The sequence below is a fragment of the Heliangelus exortis genome, chromosome 18 (genome assembly GCF_036169615.1).
Source record: "Heliangelus exortis chromosome 18, bHelExo1.hap1, whole genome shotgun sequence".
NCBI lineage: Eukaryota > Metazoa > Chordata > Aves > Apodiformes > Trochilidae > Heliangelus > Heliangelus exortis.
In genome coordinates this window covers 7,902,413-7,919,912 of record NC_092439.1, presented here as the reverse complement: position 1 = coordinate 7,919,912, position 17,500 = coordinate 7,902,413, and the positions used below count along the sequence as shown (strand labels likewise).

The 17,500-nt window shown below is 41.0% G+C and overlaps 1 protein-coding gene across 10 annotated transcripts in view; it reads left to right on the top strand.

The window, feature by feature from the left end:
• The window catches only part of TEAD1 (TEA domain transcription factor 1), a 153,223-nt gene that overhangs the window by 97,334 nt on the left and 38,389 nt on the right, over positions 1-17,500 (top strand). For 4 of the 10 annotated variants that reach the window (XM_071762300.1, XM_071762294.1, XM_071762293.1 and 1 more), the window contains 3 exons: positions 9,640-9,704; positions 12,521-12,583; positions 12,672-12,734. In XM_071762300.1, the coding sequence (XP_071618401.1) occupies positions 9,640-9,704; positions 12,521-12,583; positions 12,672-12,734 (191 nt within the window). The remainder of the gene's footprint in view (positions 1-9,639; positions 9,705-12,520; positions 12,584-12,671; positions 12,735-17,500) is intronic. The other 6 variants (XM_071762302.1, XM_071762295.1, XM_071762296.1 and 3 more) reach the window with 3 other exon arrangements.

The window sequence follows — 17,500 nt, the reverse complement described above, 5'->3', positions numbered from 1 at the left end:
GAAAGCAAACTGGTATACAAAATTTCTCTTCTGCAAGTGAATGTTACTTAAACAATCTTAATTCCTTTAAAAATGAACTTCATTTTGCCTAAGAGAACAAACAGAACTGAAGCCACCTACTGAGAACTTCTATTTTGCTAATTTTTATCTATTATAATGCAAATAGTGGTTTTAATCCCCTTAGCTCATCCATCATGCATGACAGGTCAGCCAGCCCAATTGTCTGTGTATTTGAAGTATTCCTGTCCAAATCAGACTTTCTGTCACTAGCACTGGGCAAGAGTCTTCCCCTTTCTGAACTGCTTATGTTGCTGGAAAATTGCAGCTACCTTGGAAAACAAAAAAGCAATTACATATGCATGTGGAAATAGCATGGGGTCTTCATAGAACCAAGAGTTCCTATCATAGTAAGGCAAAAAAAAAAAAAAAAAAAAAAAAAAGATTAAGGACATCTAGGTTTTTGTATAATCTACTAAACATCTGTAGCTGATCTAGAAAGATTGCAAAGGTCAAGATTTTTTTTTTCCCTATGAGGATTTCTTTTTATATTCAGAACCCTAAAAATTGCTGTTTGTTTTGAAACGCATTTTTAGTTGCACTAAAATACAGTTTATAGTAAGTCAAAAATAATATAATTACAAAGGAACAAAAATTTTCCATGTAGTTTGGTAACATTTACATTTTAATTAAATAGGGCTTATAGTAAATTGTAAAATCTTCTTTTGTTGAGACAACTGACACTGAAAAAATATTAATTAATGAATATTCAGAGAGATCTCTGGATCAGTCTTTCCTCTTTGAAATATGTTCTGTCTGTTGGTTTTTTTTTAAAAAACTCAGAAGAAGAAAATTAATAAACATTGCTTATGTGGAATATTTCCCAGTATGAAAAGCTGCCAAACAGAATCAAATGCATTGCATTAGTGTCAATGAAGACTTTTGAACCAGATGTGTCTATGGGTCTTCTTTGTTGTTTTCTTTACAACTGAAGCTGGGATGAAACCCAAAAGGTTAAGACTTGACATGAGGAAAATAACTTTTGATGCTACTATTAGGTCATTTCCCTTTTAGTCTATAAATTAAATTGTGCTGTTGCTTCAATCTGGGATCATTTTATTGCTGTTGGTTTTAATACAATACACAAAAAGTTCTTTTCTTTGGAAGTATCATAATGATATCACTTCAATGAGTCATTGTAATTGTTTGCTTATTAGCATCCAAAGGGATTATTTCAGTTATTTTGTTTCTTGGATCTTTTCTTTTCCCTGTCCTCTTGGGCAACCCAGTTACAGTACACTTTGTGAGCAGTTAATATGTGTATAGTAATACTTAAGTGGGTTATTGCAATCCTCTGTGTGTCTGCATACACACACACCACTTGGGCAGCCCTTACAATCCATTTTAGGAAGCCTGCAGGTTTTGTCTCCTCTTGGCCCTGTGCTGGGATGGCCACTTTAGTGCATGGTCCCTACCTAAATTCAGAGCACAACTTTGACTCCTGAAAGACTAAGTGCAGAGTTAAGCTACAAGCTCCAGCGGGTGTAAGACACTTGGTTACTTTTTTTGCACCAAACCCATCCCTGGGGGACTGTGGGGACCTGCCTGTGAGCTGGGTTATTCCAGCCTTCCATCAAGTGCCCATGCAGGAGATGGAAATCCTGTGCTTGATGTAGGTTTGAGGTTCATTATATTCACGACAAAGCAAGTGAAAAGCAGTTTCTATTCTCTTTCACAAAGCTGGAATAGTTATCTCCTGCCTTACTTTCCCATTATTTAAGGCTGCCTGAACTGAATGGACCCATAGATTTGCAGATTTGGGATGGAGAACAGTAAATTTCTAGGTTGGGTCTCCCCTCTTTAAGGCATTCCATATTTTGCTGCTTAAAGGGGGGGGGAAGTGGAGGGGGATGAAGGGAGTGTTTGCATTGGCTCACTTGGCAGTTAAAAATACATCGAAGAAAGAATTGCCATGAACTTGCCCAAAGGGCTATAATAAATAACATCCTGCATAACTAGTACATAAAGTGTGCTCTATGGTTTTGAATGAAATTACTGTGTTTGTTTGTACGCTTGTTGGTTGGGGTTGGTTTTTTTTTCAGAATCTTAACAGTTGCATAATAGGCTTATGTTTCTGTAATTGTGGTAAACATATTTTTTAAATCGCTGTTTGATCAACTGTAGATATTACCGGTTCAGAGGTTAAATGCTGTTGTTGAAGTCATTCAGGGAAATCCAACACAAGTGTAAATATGGCAGAAAAAGCTAAACAATATGGCAAAGGAATATTTGCTGACTTAAGAGTGCAGGATCAACACCAATATTTTTCCAGTGATGCTAAACCTCTTGTAACTGCTAAATTGGATTTGTAGTTGAATGAAGTATCAGCTGCTGTTGGACAAGCCCATAAAGGCTGGACGGCTGGCCTTTTGTAGGCAGGGCTTAAAGGACGATTGATATGTTTTAGCACTTTTGGGATTATTGTGATTAGGAGGAAGCCATTCTGAATGATAGAGAAAAGGGTGTAAAAAACACAGTCCACAGCTGGTAAGCAGCATGTGTTTGCTATAAGGAGAGGTCATGACTAGTTGATCCTGCTGGTTCTGGCATTGATTGACAGTCAAGAAAACTTGATATTATGAAACAGACTCTTCTCCCGCCCACACCCTGATCCCTCACCCCCCTTCCCACCCCCAGTTTGTTGGGTTTTTTTTTTCTTTTTTTCTTACATGTGTTTCTCTTCTATAAAGCCAAAGTATTTTTAAAATCTGGAATGCTCACCATTTGCAAGCTAAATGTTCAGAGACACAGCTGCAAATTTGGAGTTGTTAAAATATCATCGAGAAATTAGTATTCAGCCCATATCTGCGAGAACAGTAATTAGGAGTTACAGAATTAGCTCTGGTGTTTCTGTGTTTGACTTTTTCATATGTGTTAGTCTTAACTAAAACCTTCTTTACCATATAACTAAAACCTTCTTTGCCATATAGTAGAAAATTTATGCTAATTATGTGGAAATTTCAGGTTTGCTGGACTTGTTAACTGTTATGTCTCTGGTGTATCTTAAGATACTTAGTGAGGACTAATATGTGTAAAAAAATATTTTGACATCCAGAAAACAGTTTTATCATTTTATTTCTGTTAAACACCTGCCCCAGAAACTGTGAAGGCTATTTCCTCTTATCTCTGCTGCCCATTTGGAAACATGGTGCTTCTTTTTTTTTTTCTTTTTTTTTTTTGTTTTTTGTGAGCAGCCATCCGAAAGCTCGCAAATGCACATTTAAATAGTTGGATCTCTGACTCTTTTTAGTGGGGCTGTACCTCTTTCAAAATTTGAGTTTAGCATACCACACAGGAAAGAACACAAGCTTGCCAACTCCCGCTGAGCGTTTTTTCAAGCCTGTGAAAAGAATGAATTATTCAGCAGTAAGCATGCTTACAGCTGGCCATTTGGGAGCTTTGATGTGCGAATCAGGCGGTTGCATGAATGCCCTTATTGTCATGTTATGTGTACACAGTGTGTGAATTATTGAAAATAGTGAGGCCTGAGCCTCATCTGGTAGAGATTACAGTGCAGGCATGCTGGGTGAAGGTCTGTAATTGAAAATCCCCAGATGCTGTTTATTTGGCCTCTGTCACGTGGCCTTCTGCAGAAAGCTTGTCTGAACAAAATGCTGCCCGCCTGGGAAGCGCGGCCCAGCCCCCTCCGGAGCCCTTGCAAAACCCAGTGTGCGGACGACTTAAACACCTGCCCATAATATTTTTAAAAGCTTAAATTAGATTTGCTTATAACGTTTAAATAGAGGATGCCTTACTTAGGGGTTTAAACTGCTTAGCCAGTTGTTGACTTGCAGAGCTCTTTTATCTACAAGAGGCTTTTTGTTAGCCAATTTAGGTTTAAAGCATCTTCGGAAAGTGGCACCATCAAATTTTAGGCAAGCTCTCCCAAAGCCGGGCATCCTGCTGGCAAAATGGAGCAGAAAAGTGCAGGGCCTGAGTGCTGTGGCAGAGGGGCTCTTCCTCACGGGGTGTGAGCCTGGCTGCCCAAGGGGCCCATGGCCACCTTCTGATGGAGGAAATTGTTCAAACCAGCCTGTCCCCACTGGTGATGTCTGTGCATGGATCCTCACAGCATCAGGTGGGATCTGGATCTGGCCCATACTCAGCAGCGAGACAAAGGGCTCAGTGCAGCCACACAGCACAGGGCCAGTCCCAGGAGCTTGGTCACCTGAGGTGCAGAGGGCTACTCACCAGGCCCCTCACACAGCAAGATTCCCATTAGATCTCCAAATTTGGCCTCTGGGCATGTGTTTGCGATCACCAGGCAGTTGTAGCAGAGGCAACCAGAAATGTGGTGAAAATATAGCCAGGAGCATGATTTGGGAGGTGAAACATCTTTTTCAAGCCAGAGTCTTGTAGTATGTGGGAAAATTACCAGTACACCACAATCTGAAAAGAACAGGCTTTTCTACATGATCATTACTTGAATTATTTTACTGTGTGTGAAAACATTTTAAAATTAGCTGTTCATCTTTAAATTGCTAACCAGCTTGATTTCCCCCACTTAACTATTTTTGTTACATTCGGATGGTGCCTGTTACTGGGAGCTGAGAGGGTGGAGGTTTAATTTGTGTCATTAATGTTCTAAATAAAGACACTCGCCTGCTGTGGGGCTGGTGGCTCTGCAGGGACATGATGCATGGGTTGGTGCCCCATCGCTAGCAGGAACTGGTTTTGAGCAGTGATGCCTGGGGCCCAGACCCAGGGAAAGGGACTGGGCATGGCTGGAGGTGTGTCCACAGCTCATGTAGGCCATGGTAGAGCTGCCTGAGGTGGTGCTGGTTTTGGCCTGTGAAGAGGTTACCCGTGGTGCCTGCCTCACCCATGGTGTGATTTTCACCTTGGGGGCCTTGCCCATGTTGAGTGAATGGGGCCAAACACACCCTCAGCACCATGAGTGGCATCCAGCAGATTCCTGGAGACCTTATGGGGGCTAATACTTGACTGGTTTAGGCTGGTTTTGGAAGTAGTATTAGTGGGGGAGGTTTCCCCACAACAAGGGCCCTCTGTTAGAGCAACAACTGCCTCTGCCGGGGAGAGGCGGGTGGGAGCCTCCCCACTCTGCAGCTGCTTCTACTCATTCTGAACAAGAAGAGCACAAATGTCAGTCTTCCTTGTTGCCTGTGAGGTGTTCAGGATCACAGCATTCTCCCTTGTTTAGGATGATTCTCCTCAGGTATGGGGCAGTAGCTTGGGAGGGCAGAGGGAGACTGTGTCCTGCAGGCTGGCCTGGCCTGAGGGCCTGGCCTAGTCCCCTGGAGGAACCAGAGTGAGGCTTTGGCACCTCACAAAGTTTCACAGGTTTTCTACCATCTGCACTAGGTGAAACCCTCTTTTTACTTTCTGCCAGTATTAAAAAAAATGTTCTGTTGTGTAAAATGCCTTCTTCTCAGCATCAGTCCAGGGAGAATTATAGTTTGCACTTGCACTGACAGTACAGAACGGCGTGACAGATAAAGCCTTAATTTAAATGGGGGAACGAAAAACCCTACAAGAAGAAATCTATACAAAATATTTCTTGTGGTTCTCCCGAGATCTTTTCAAGATTCTTGTAAAAGATTCCTGTGCTGTGATGTTTTATCTGACCTGGCACCTCCCTATCCCTCTCTTTGATACCTGAACCAAAACATTCAAAGTAAGAAACTGTCACAGTGGATGACAAGAAGTAGGAGCTGAACATTTACAGTTCATAAACCTGACCTCTTCTCTTCTGCCAGGCAGTTTCCCAGATATATATGTGACAGGGAGAGAGAGGGAGGGCATGTATGAAAGGTGTTTCCACAGTTGAGTTTTTCTTGAGAGAAAAACAGATCTATTTATTAATGAGTATTTTTCACCCTAAGGTTTCTGATAGCCAATTAAAGAAGTTCCTTGAGCCTACTTTTACTTTAAATTCTCATTGTCTAGGACAGGATTTTTAGGATTATTAACCCTTCCTTTCTTTAAATCCTTCCTGGGCCTCAGTTGATCAGGAGATAAGATCTTTTCTGTCACAATCTGTCAGAGCTGATGAAGAAGAGCGCTGGTGTTTGGTAGATAACATCAGTGCAGTAAACTTTTAGTTGGGGATGTCTATCTTGTTTATGTCAGGTGTTGTTTATCACAGAATCACGGAATTGTCGCAGTTGGAAAAGACCTCTTAGATCACCACATCCAACTGTCAATATGCCTCCTCCCTCCACAATAACAAATATATATCAATATCTGTATCACCCACTAGAGCACTCATCTACACAGTTTTTAAATAGTTCCAGGGATTCCACCACCTCCCTGGGCAGTCCATTCCAATGCCAAACTGCTCTCTCAATAAAGGAATTCTTCGTCATATCTAATCTGAACTTCCCCCGGTGCAACTTCAGGCCATTGCCTCTAGTGTTCATGGCTTTTTGTTAGTCAAAAAAGAAGTTATGTTCTAGATCATTGTGGCTGGGCAGAAGGTGTTTAGTGAGCTCAGGAAGCTACAGTATTTCCTGCTGTGGCTATACCTGGTGCATGTTTCTTTGTCATGTTGAAAACATGGCTGTAAGGAAAGTATAACGCTGTTGCCTCTGTTACTTTGCATGCTTTCTTGTCGAGTTCCTCCTCCCTTTAAGTTAAGTTATTCCGCCCTGTGACTCTCCTCAAGCTAGACTCCAGCTAGACTTCACCTTAAGGGGAAGCAATCACTTTGCAAAACCACCATCTTGTCAGTCACGCCCCTGCTGGACTCGGTAGTGGCTGGAGAAACTCCTGTTTGACTCAAGCCAAAGCACTTCATGGATGGACTGGAGCTCAACTGGAGACAACACTTGACTGGTATTTTTAATAATGCAGTCTAGACTTTCAGTGCTTGGTGTTTTTTATAAAGCTGCTTTTACTGTCAAGTACCTGCCTGGGAATTTGAGCTTTTCTTTAAAAATAGTTTTTTAGATCTCTTGACTGGGAGGAAAACTATGAAACCGTGACAAGGTTTAACTCTTTCTTCTTCAGCTATGGCTGAAGGCTGCATAGGACTGCCTTAATGGGCAAAGGGTGGCTGAAGTGACCTGTGCTGTGGCCATATATCTAAACCCTCTTCGGTACAGAGGGATGGAAAGATGTCAACACATTCTTTACATCACCTTATAGAATCACAGACCTTCCAGAGTCACCAGCTGCTAATAAGGGTAACTTAACAAAGCTTGTTCTACCAAAAAAATATTCTGGGTGCTCTATGTATGCATATGCTTAAAGATATGTAGAGAAGGTACTTTCTAGAGGGTGGACAACCCCCAATTTATATCAAAATGTCCATTTAGAAATAGGAAAATGTTCATACCTCCCATCATGCTGCAATAGCAGAAGGCTGCTCTTGCAGACTACCACCCGTTCAGGATCCCAGTTGGCTGGTGGTGAAATGCATCTTCCTTTTGTTCTTTGAATTTTTGTGCATCTCTTTTCTGCCTGCTGGCCTAGTATTTGTTAAAGGGACACTACAGACATATGAAAAGTACCGAGCAAGAAGGTTTGGGAAAACTCTTGTCCAAAGCACATTTATTATCAAGTGCTGCTGTTGTACATTGTTCCTCTCCCTTCTTGTTGCTGTGGCCTCAGGCTTTTCCCCTCTCGGTCAATAAATTTTCCCAAATTGTATGACATGTTTCTGTTGTATAACTTTTCCCTCTAAGACTAATGAAGAGTAGAGCAGTTCCATTTCTGTCCATACCCAACCCCTGCAAGTAAATATACAGTCTTGTCACTGAGGCAGCTGCTATTACAGCATGAGGACTCAGGGGGACAGCCACTGCTATGAAAACTAATTGCATATGTTTGAGGTTAACTGTTTGGATTATGAGAAAGAATATGAAAATAAAGAGATCCATATATGGAGCATTCCCTAGTTTCACCCCATGAACTTGAAAATTCTTCACTGCAAATGGAAAGTACCTTGTGGACATGACAGGCTGCAGAGCTGTCCAGCCAAAAGACAAGGTCTTTGCATGAAATTAGGTAACTAGCTGCTCTGCTGTTTGCATGCAGAAATCCCTCATTTGTGTGCAGAAATGTTGCTTGTTTGTGTAACTGTTTGCTCATGCAAAAGTTACCTCTTGAAGTTTGTCCCGAAGAGACCTGTTGAAGAGTTACAAACCTCATGTTGCCACTACATCTTGTGGTAAGCTTGGCATGCAATCCAGATCAAAACAAAAAGTGAATCAGAGAAAACACAGCTCTACTCTGAAGGATGTTGATATCTCATATTCTAGAATCCATTTAACAAACAAACCATGGAAGAGACAGGAACCTTGATGCATCTGATACCAAGTGTGTAAAATAAAGCTCAGAGGAGGAGGCAGAAGAAAAAAGGAAAGTCTAGTTTGACTAATTGTGTGCAATCTTCCAGTCTACAAAACGCTGTTCAGACATAGGCAGCCTACTTCAAAATTTCCCCATCTCTGACTCACAACATCAAACTGAATGATCTGGACTCCCTGGCTGATACAATGGCTCTGCCCTCTCAAACTATGTACTCAGCCACTTCAAAATAACTTGGTGGGTGACAAGCTATTTTCTTAACCTCATTTTCATCTTACAGTAAAACCGTTTTCTTATTTTCTTCACATGGGCTACTTATCACCTCTCCTGAATGCAAATAAAATTCCCAAATGGAGGACTTGTTGAAAAGCTATATTTAAGTTATTACAACTCATGGAGAAGTAACATAATATGCTGTGAAAATAAACAGGCACCACATAAAACAGTGTTATCTTCTGTGTCAGCAATATTTAGGAAGAAAATTATATGGAAAGAAAATGTTAGTTTGTTTTAGGTAGCATAATGTATGACTGAAGAAGAGTCATTTTAAAAACCTGGAAATACTATGCATTTCCAAGAGAAACAGAGCTCTGAATAACAAACCAGTACGTTGATCAGCCCCACTGCAGTAGGAACTTTGGCACCACAGGGTGACCACTCTTGTGCATAGAGTTAAAGGTCTGATTGATAACCTGCTGAACTGGGACAGTGATTTCCATCAGTGGAGGAGGCAGAGTGTTTCCTATCAGGAAGGATAGATTTTCCTGTCCTACTCTCAGAATTAAAACTTGGAGAAAAGCTGATGCAAAACCATAGCGTCCGGGTGGTTGACTCTGGCTCAGGTGACACATGACCTTCCCAAGAGCAGCTGCTCCTCCCAGCTGGGGTTTGAGGGGAGGTAGGGGAACAAACATCACCCAGCACAATTGGAAGCAAAGCCAGAGGAGCCCAGACCTTTTGTTAGCCCCCAGTTCTCCTTTGGGGGTTCTCCTTTGGGAGACCATCCTGGACATCACTGCTGACCAAGGAGATGCCTCTGCCTGCAAACAGCAGTGAGGACTTCAGTGGGAGAACACTGAACACATAGCCCTCTGCATAACTTGTGTGGCACATACAATGACTGTTAAGGAGAGGGAAGAGGAATACTCATGAACAATGAGTAATACTTATAATTAGTTTATTAAAGTGAAATAGGTGTAAGAAAACATAAACCTCATATGCATGGTGGTCATATGTTGAAATGTTGTATTTTTATAGTGTTTATGGATGTGATGCTGCTTGTCCCTTATCATGAAATTTTCTTTGTTTCAGGTAGGAATGAACTGATAGCCAGATACATCAAACTTAGAACAGGGAAGACACGGACCAGGAAGCAGGTAAAATAACCCAGTGGGGAAGTATGCATGTCAGTGAATGACAAAAATGGCATTTTGGCTGCAGTGGCTGTCTGTGCTTGAGCTCTGTTGAGATGATGTATTGAATTTACTGTTCAGATTAAATACATGCTGTTTAGAAAATATTTTAAAAGCCCTTTTTTTTTTTTTTTCCTTTTTTTTTTTTCTTTTTATACTGTTCATCTTTTCAGTGGTGGTCTGAGGATGCATTTCTTATTGAGCTATATATATACACATTGGGAAAAAAATTCAAAAGTTGAAGCAGAAGCATAAAGCATTGTGCCTTATTTCTCTGTAAGAACAATTACGGAACATTATTATTATTTTGAAGAGGTGAATAATGGAACTTCTAAAAGTCCAGTCAATTTGCCTATATAATAAAGGTTATGATCCTTGGATACGAGAAGTAAATAAATGAAAACTGTCCAGCAGGACTGATTATAATCATGCTCTCGGGTCCTCAGTAGTACTTACTACAGGATGAAAAATAATAAATTTTCCCTAAGAGTCTTCAGACTCCTGGGCTGTGACCGTGGTAATATTTCATTCATCAAAGAGTAAGAATAAACCTCTAGCCAGCCTTAAGTCTTTTTCAGATTATTATCACATTACCATTAACTTACCTCATATGACTAAATCTTTTAATTTATATTATCCACGATGATCAGCAGCTTCACAGAAGGCACACGCTCTATGTAGTTTATGCAGTGGTTACTAAACCCTTGCGCTGTTTCAGAATGCTTTGCAGACTGCAGAGTCCCCTTGCTTTCTCTAACATCAAGTGCAAGAATCCCCTTCTCCCCATCCACGTGCATGATGAAGGGGAAGGCAGAAGCTCGTACACTTGCATGCTCTGCATGTTTTGTAGGGCAGGGAAAGGTGACCATGAGTCGGCACACACAAAGATGGCCTGCTGCCAGCACTTGGATTTAAAGCACTTTGAAATGTGTGATATTTTGCCCTGGGTGGTGTCTTTAGGACAGCTAGGAAAAAAACCCAAAACATACAAGGGATGAAAAAAGGCATGAGGACGGAGAGAAACTGTAGTGCATGGAGAAGGGATAAACAAAAGATTGGCAAAAGAATCTGCAACAAAAAGCAAAGTCACAAGTAACAGTGACTGTTAAGGAGAGGGAAGCACTGCTATTATGCCCGTGTAAGCTCCAAGAGTTGGGATTACACTGGGATCTTAAAATTGCTTCAGGAGTCAAAATGCAGACCCTGGGGCTAGATCAAGGATGTAGCCAGCTTGTACTGGTAAAGCTGTGTTTAAACCAAGAGGGCTGTGATGGCTTGCGTATGTTGATGCTCTGCCTCCTTACATCCCTCTGTAGCAATTCATAAATCACTTTAGATTGAATGTTTTAGAAAAGTTTGACTGTCATTACTTCTGAGTTTCAATTGATCAGTTAAACATTATGACTGTGCTTCTTCTGTGACCCTTAACACCACTAATACCCCACTGAAAGCAAAAAAAATGAATGTGTGAAAATTCGGTTGATGTGTTTGACTACAGAATTGCTTAGTAAACAATAATATAATTGAATTACTGCACACTGGTTCCTGAGCTGTTTCCTGAAGAAGTCTCTGAAGGTAGCCTTCAGCAATTGTGCTCATTTATGCATTACTGTTTGCTCCCCTACTAAAAATAAAAGGTTTTTGGTTCTATTGCCATGGAATAGTCTTCCAGGGGGAGGAAATCAAGCTTTGTTTCTCCTTTTATTTTGCTTTGTTATTTCCCAGAGGGGTTTTAAATAATTTAGAAAAGAGGTACAACACCTGATATGGCATGTGGTGGGTCAAACAGGAATAAGAGATTTCTCTTTAGAGGTTTTTACCAAAGCTGCAGGCTTCAAACCCTCACATAGAGGGCTGTAGGATGCTGAGCACTGATGAGTGATGCCAGGCAGCATCATTAGATCCTCATCATCAATAGCATGGATTTCAGTACATGTCTGAGTAAACAGGACTGTGAATCTGGGCCCAGACCCTTCACTGCACAGGGTCACTGCACTTCTACCCAGTAAGTGGTCTGGTGCAGAACTGGGTTTACACAAATTTCTTACCAAAATGTAATGATGGGCCAAACCTGGATATCACTCAAGGTGATGTCAAGTTACTGGTCCCCATTTACATGAGTGTTTTGTGGGCAGACTTGATGCTGAGATTGCCAAGGGAGCCAGCACAGGCTCAGCAACCTATGTTGTGCCAGCATTTTATTGTTTGTGCCAGAATGTAAAGCCTTGCAGTGGGGTCAAAACACAAACTAAGGCTCCTCATTGGAGATGCAGAACACAATAAATAATGGATAAAACTTCTCGGTGCCAAGTTATGCCTCAAGCCTAGTGGCAAATGGTCAGAGTGGGCAACTGCATCCCTGGCAGATGGGGCAGAAATCATTCAGCACCCTGTGCAAGAGTGCAGGGCCTGACTGTGGATGGGATCAGTACCAAAGCATGTGGGCTGCGTCCAACTGTGAACCCTGTCTTCTATCTTGTAGCTGAATGCACAGCCTGGTGGGTTACACTTTTTTTTCTTTTTTTCTTTTTTTCTTTTTTTCCCTTAATCAAATCACTGCAGTGATGACCTGTATTGTTAAGCCTTGGTGCTAAGAGCTTGGTATCTGGCTGGGAATGTGGTATCTTTAACAGCAGAGCTTACTGAAGGTGCAAATAACTTCCTCCCCTCAGAAAAGTTGGTGGTTTTTTTTTAAAAGAAAACGTAGACGTTTTAAATTTGATTTGCTTTTTGTTTTTCTTTTGTTTGTTTTTTTTTTCCTATAAACCTGAACAATGTAGGTGTCTAGTCACATACAGGTCTTAGCAAGAAAGAAAGTTCGAGAAATTCAAGCCGCCATTAAGGTACGTTTGGCTTGCCCAGTTGTAGGGGGCTTTTCATCTCCATGGTTACAGGCTTTTCCTTTGTTTCCTCCCTTCCCCTACCCTGCAGGTGTCTAGTCACATTCAGGTTCTTGCCAGAAGGAAATCTCGTGATTTTCATTCCAAGCTGAAGGTATGCGCTTTTCTGCTTTTGGGCTTGTGGTTGCTATGCCTGTCCCTTCCTCCTCCCCGCGGTGATGGGCGAGTGCCTGGTGCTGCCGTGCCTGTAACCTCGTTTTCCTGCATGTGATAGCTGTCTGTGTCTCTTTGTGTTTAATCTCCAGTTTCTGCACTAGCATCCACATTAAAAACGTTGTTTTAACACTGTCCAAATGCAAAGTGAACTACTCTTTGTAACAGCTCAGCACCTAAACCTGATTTTTAACCTATTAGTCTATTTTACTGGTTTTTTTAACAGTTGAGTGCTAGGAGTGTGTTTAAATACACAGGGGTTTTATGCAGTTGTATAGATACTTTTTCTTTTTTGCTTTTTCCAGAGGGGTAATTGGGGTAATTGTTTTCCATTCCCAAATGCTTTTTGTCTGTGCTTTTGAAATGTTATCAAAAATGCTTAAAAAAAAATTCGGTTATTCCAAGTGCCAGAGAGCACGGTTTATCATAGCTGCTCAAACCATAAGGTGGTTCTAGAGTACAATCTAGTTTCACCTCAAGTTACGTATTACTTACAAGATTCCCTGAAATTTTATTTTTTAAAGTAAAATATTGCCATCTAATCTTTTAGAGAGCCTCAGTCCGAATCCTGTTCAGGAAATATTAAGTATGTCTGCTTAATCTGACATGATGAAGTATACATGCCCCTGTTTTCCCTGCTTTCCATAAAACATAGTCCAAGACTAAAAAGAAACTCTTGGAAATGCTTAATAGGTATTTCTTGGATTGCTTGCTTTTTCAAGTTTTCCAGTGGAGATCTTGGGACCTTTTTTGTTTTTCGCATTACTTTAAAGTGGAAGAGGGGGGTTTGCTGTTGATTTTTTTTCTGTTTAATAAAAAGCAAAGGAACTTGTAAATATTTTGCTTCCCTCCTTTTTTCTTTTTGTCAATTTTTTTTTTCCCCCCCAGATGAGAACAAATCACTGTTTTGTTCTAGTTGAAAAGCAAAATATTTCAGGAAGTAATTTCACAATACTAAGCGGTGAGCACTGCGGATGCTTCCCACAATCCTGGAACTGCAGCGCATAAATAACAGCCTGGCTTTGTAACAGGCTTCCTTGACAGAAGCACTGGGTTTTTCGTCCGCAGTGGGCAGCATGCTGGCAAGCTTGTATGGCTGTTGGTGGCTGGCTTTTTAGCTGCACTGGCTGAGCAGTTGGGTTTCGTAAAGAACAACTAAGACAACTTAAACATACTGCTTTTTAACCGAGGGTGCAATAATACAGAGATATGTAGCATTTTAAGCTTAAATTGTCGATCCTTGATGCCTAAAATTAAGTGTACAAATAGGTGGCCTTACTTTCAGAGATGCTCAGCACTAGCAGCTCTCAGGGAGTTTTACAGGACTGGTGAAAGCACAGGGCTACAAAGCCCACTTAGATACCAAAATACAGGCCTAAGAGCCTAACACAAATACGGATTTACCGTTCTAGAATATATCCCTTTCTGAATACCCAAAATAGCTTGAAATATAGACACTTATAAAGCAAAAAATACTTTTAAGTACTGCTCCTGCTGTCTGATTTTTACTGAAGCTTTCCGAAGAAGAAAGGAGCTACCTAGACTTCAATAATATTTGAGTCCTCCAGCTTGTATGCCATTTGCAGTAAATAGAGATCCAGAGGGATTTTTCCTTTAAAAGCGTTGCCTGAAGAAGAAAACATCTGTAAAGACAACAAAATATTTTGTAAGGGCTTCTGAACTTGCTGCCCCTTTCCACCTGTCAGTGAATTACAGCTTTCCCAGCAGGAAGCAGAGGAGACACCACTTGGTGCAAGGAAATGATTGCTTCAGGAAGAGTCTCCCACCTCCATGGTTCCAGCACTCTGCAGGGGCAATTGCATTGACTCTCTTTAACTACCAAGAGGACAGATTGCTTATTGGTGACAGAGGTTTGCTGGCACTGGCCTTGCTGCCCTCCAGGCATCACTGAGGACAAAAGCTGCTCCAGTCCTTCCCCAGAAGGTCTTGCTGCCCAGTGAATCCAGAGGTGTTCCTCCTGCCCCTACTCATCCTGCCCCCAGAATTTAACTCCCCCAGGCAGAGCCCTGGTGATTCCTCCATGGACCTGAGTCCAAAGGGTGCTCAGAAAGGGCAGAGGACTCAGACTCTCTTCATCTCCCTCCTCTTTTTCTCACCGTTCTTGGTCTCAGCAAATGAGGTGCCATTTTGCTCCTTTCACAAGGTCCTTCTGGTGCAGCCACGGGCTTTCACAGGACTTTTTCCCCCCACACGGAAGAGATGAAACTTTGATGCAAGAAAGTGCCTTAAGGAAGCTGCCTTATGTGAAAGAGTCCTTGGTTTTTCTGCCAGTGAAACCAATCTGTATAGTCCAGTGTCCTTTAACATCAGTGATGTCCTCAAGCAGTTTTCAAAGGATAACCAGGTTGATACATTTTGGCATTTCAGAGTGCCTGTTGGTTCAACAGGGATCATTTTGGCATCAGCCTAGACTGCCCCATCCACCTCCTCAGGAAGATGATGAGCTCTCATTCTCCTGGAGCAGGCATTGCCCATGTTTCCTGACCATGACCAAGAAGAAGACAGACAAGGCAAGCACTGGTTCCAACCCAGACCAGTGTTGCCCTCTTAAAAATGAGCTGGCACTTGCAATTACTCTGTAAAACCTGTGACTGGTGACATCCAGGAGAGTAGTTACTACTTAAAAAATACACATGCACCTGATGTCAAGTTTCCTACCTACAGCATGAGAAGAAAGCACTCTGTGGTCTAACACAGAAATCTTTAATGCCAGTCCATAGCTATGAGTTCAGTCACCTCTGACCCAAGGCCATCTCCACCTCCCATGTTTCTTTCTCTTTACCACCAGGCATCCCCTCTGAGCACATCCCACATGTGCATGATGCAGGGTATTGCAGACAACCTGATCATATCCTGTGTGCCAGTGTTGCTTTAGCTTAGATAATCATGGGCAGGCTCTTGAGGATGTCAACAGCGTGGCACAGAGGCTCTTGCCCTTCATCCATTGACACCAGTATTCTTCATAATGCCATTTCTTATAAATCTTTTGGGGTGCCCTGTTGACCTCAGTTCCTACTTGTTCTCTAATTACTGGCTGAGTTTATTTTATACCAAGAGACCTTTCTGTTTCACCTTGGTCTGAATACTGTTCATAGAGAGGAAAGGACTTGGGCAAGTCTTCTCGTGTTTATCTTCTGCACAGATCCAAATGGATAGAAGGATTTCAGAGCTATCTGCACACATGACGTTGGATAAAGTATTGCTGAAGCTTATCTAATAGATGAAAATCTCACCCGAATGCCATGAACTCTACTTAGTCTCTGTCCTTTGATGATAAGTGCCTACAGTCACTCTGGATGGATGGATCCTTAGCCTGCAAAAAAGAAAAGTTTCACCCATAAATGCTATTACTGCATTTCAAGACCACCAGGAAAGAATGTCATATCAGCCCTTCCAGAAATACTGTACATCAGGAAAATACTCCTATTTTAGATATTTTAATTTTTTGAGATTATGAAAATCTTTCTTAAATTAGACAGATTTCATCTCATGAAAATGAAATGACAGGCTGAGATGAAGCTGCCCTAGGAGACAGATCTGAAAAGTGTCTGCTTTTCATGGCATTTCCTCTCATACAGAGACTGGAGGAGGCAAACAGAATTTTTCTGCTTTAAAATTTTAATTCTGTGTCAAATAGAACAGTCCATAGTGTTTAGCTGCAGCATTTCCCACCTTTGCACTAACAGCGAGCCAAAGTCACCCCTGTCCGCTCAGGAGAAAGGTGGCTTAGAAGGTGTGCATAAACAGAGAGTAAAGGTCTTCACAGGATATACATACAGCATTATGTGTATCTGTCTCAGACTTTCATTTCAGATACTTTTTCATACTGCAAGATTAATTAGACAGAGACAGAAAGAAACATTAAAATGCCAAAAGTTCACACGTATTACATGTTTTAAAATCCATTATTCTACAATCTGCACTGAGGGATAAAAAGAAAATATTGTTATCAATTATAAAATGCTAAAGATAGCTCTATACTTTTTAAATGAACAATGATAAAAGCCTTGAAAAATTCCCTTTGATGTGAATAGAGTCTTCAGCATTTTGAAATACAATAAGATGGATTAATTGCTACTCATTAGGCAGCAAGTTGGGACAGCTTTGAATGCGCATTCTCTTCCTGGCATTAGCTATTGCCTGGCTGAAATAGCCAGCTTTTGTATTTACTCCTGTCTTCTCTAATAATAAGCAAATTGGAGATCAGGTCTAGAAACACTGAAGTGCTCTCTATCTTTTGTCCAGAACAATTGTATATTTTCATGATTTGTTTATCTTTTTTGAGTTACAGCTAATTATTGCAAAGGTTATTTGAATCAATATAGCATCTGAGCAGAAATAACATCTGCAAAATTGCTTATTAGAAATCTATTTTATGTTAGTGTAACTGTAATATCCATTATGTGAGCAAATTGTTGTCTCTTATGTAATATTTTTTTTCTTACAAGTTTTGTATTTTAAATTTTGGTACAGGTTTTAGGGTTTCTTGAATTAATACTGTGTTCTGTTGTGCTTACTATTCCTCATGATGTCTTAGATTTTTTTCCCAGTCATAGATAACTTGCTATTCAAAGCCTCATTTATCATTCTAGAATAACAGGTTTTATTTTTTGATGTAGAACTCGTTTGAACTGATTGATTGAATTATTCTTCTGTTTATGTTGGATTAAAAGAAAGACAAGCACA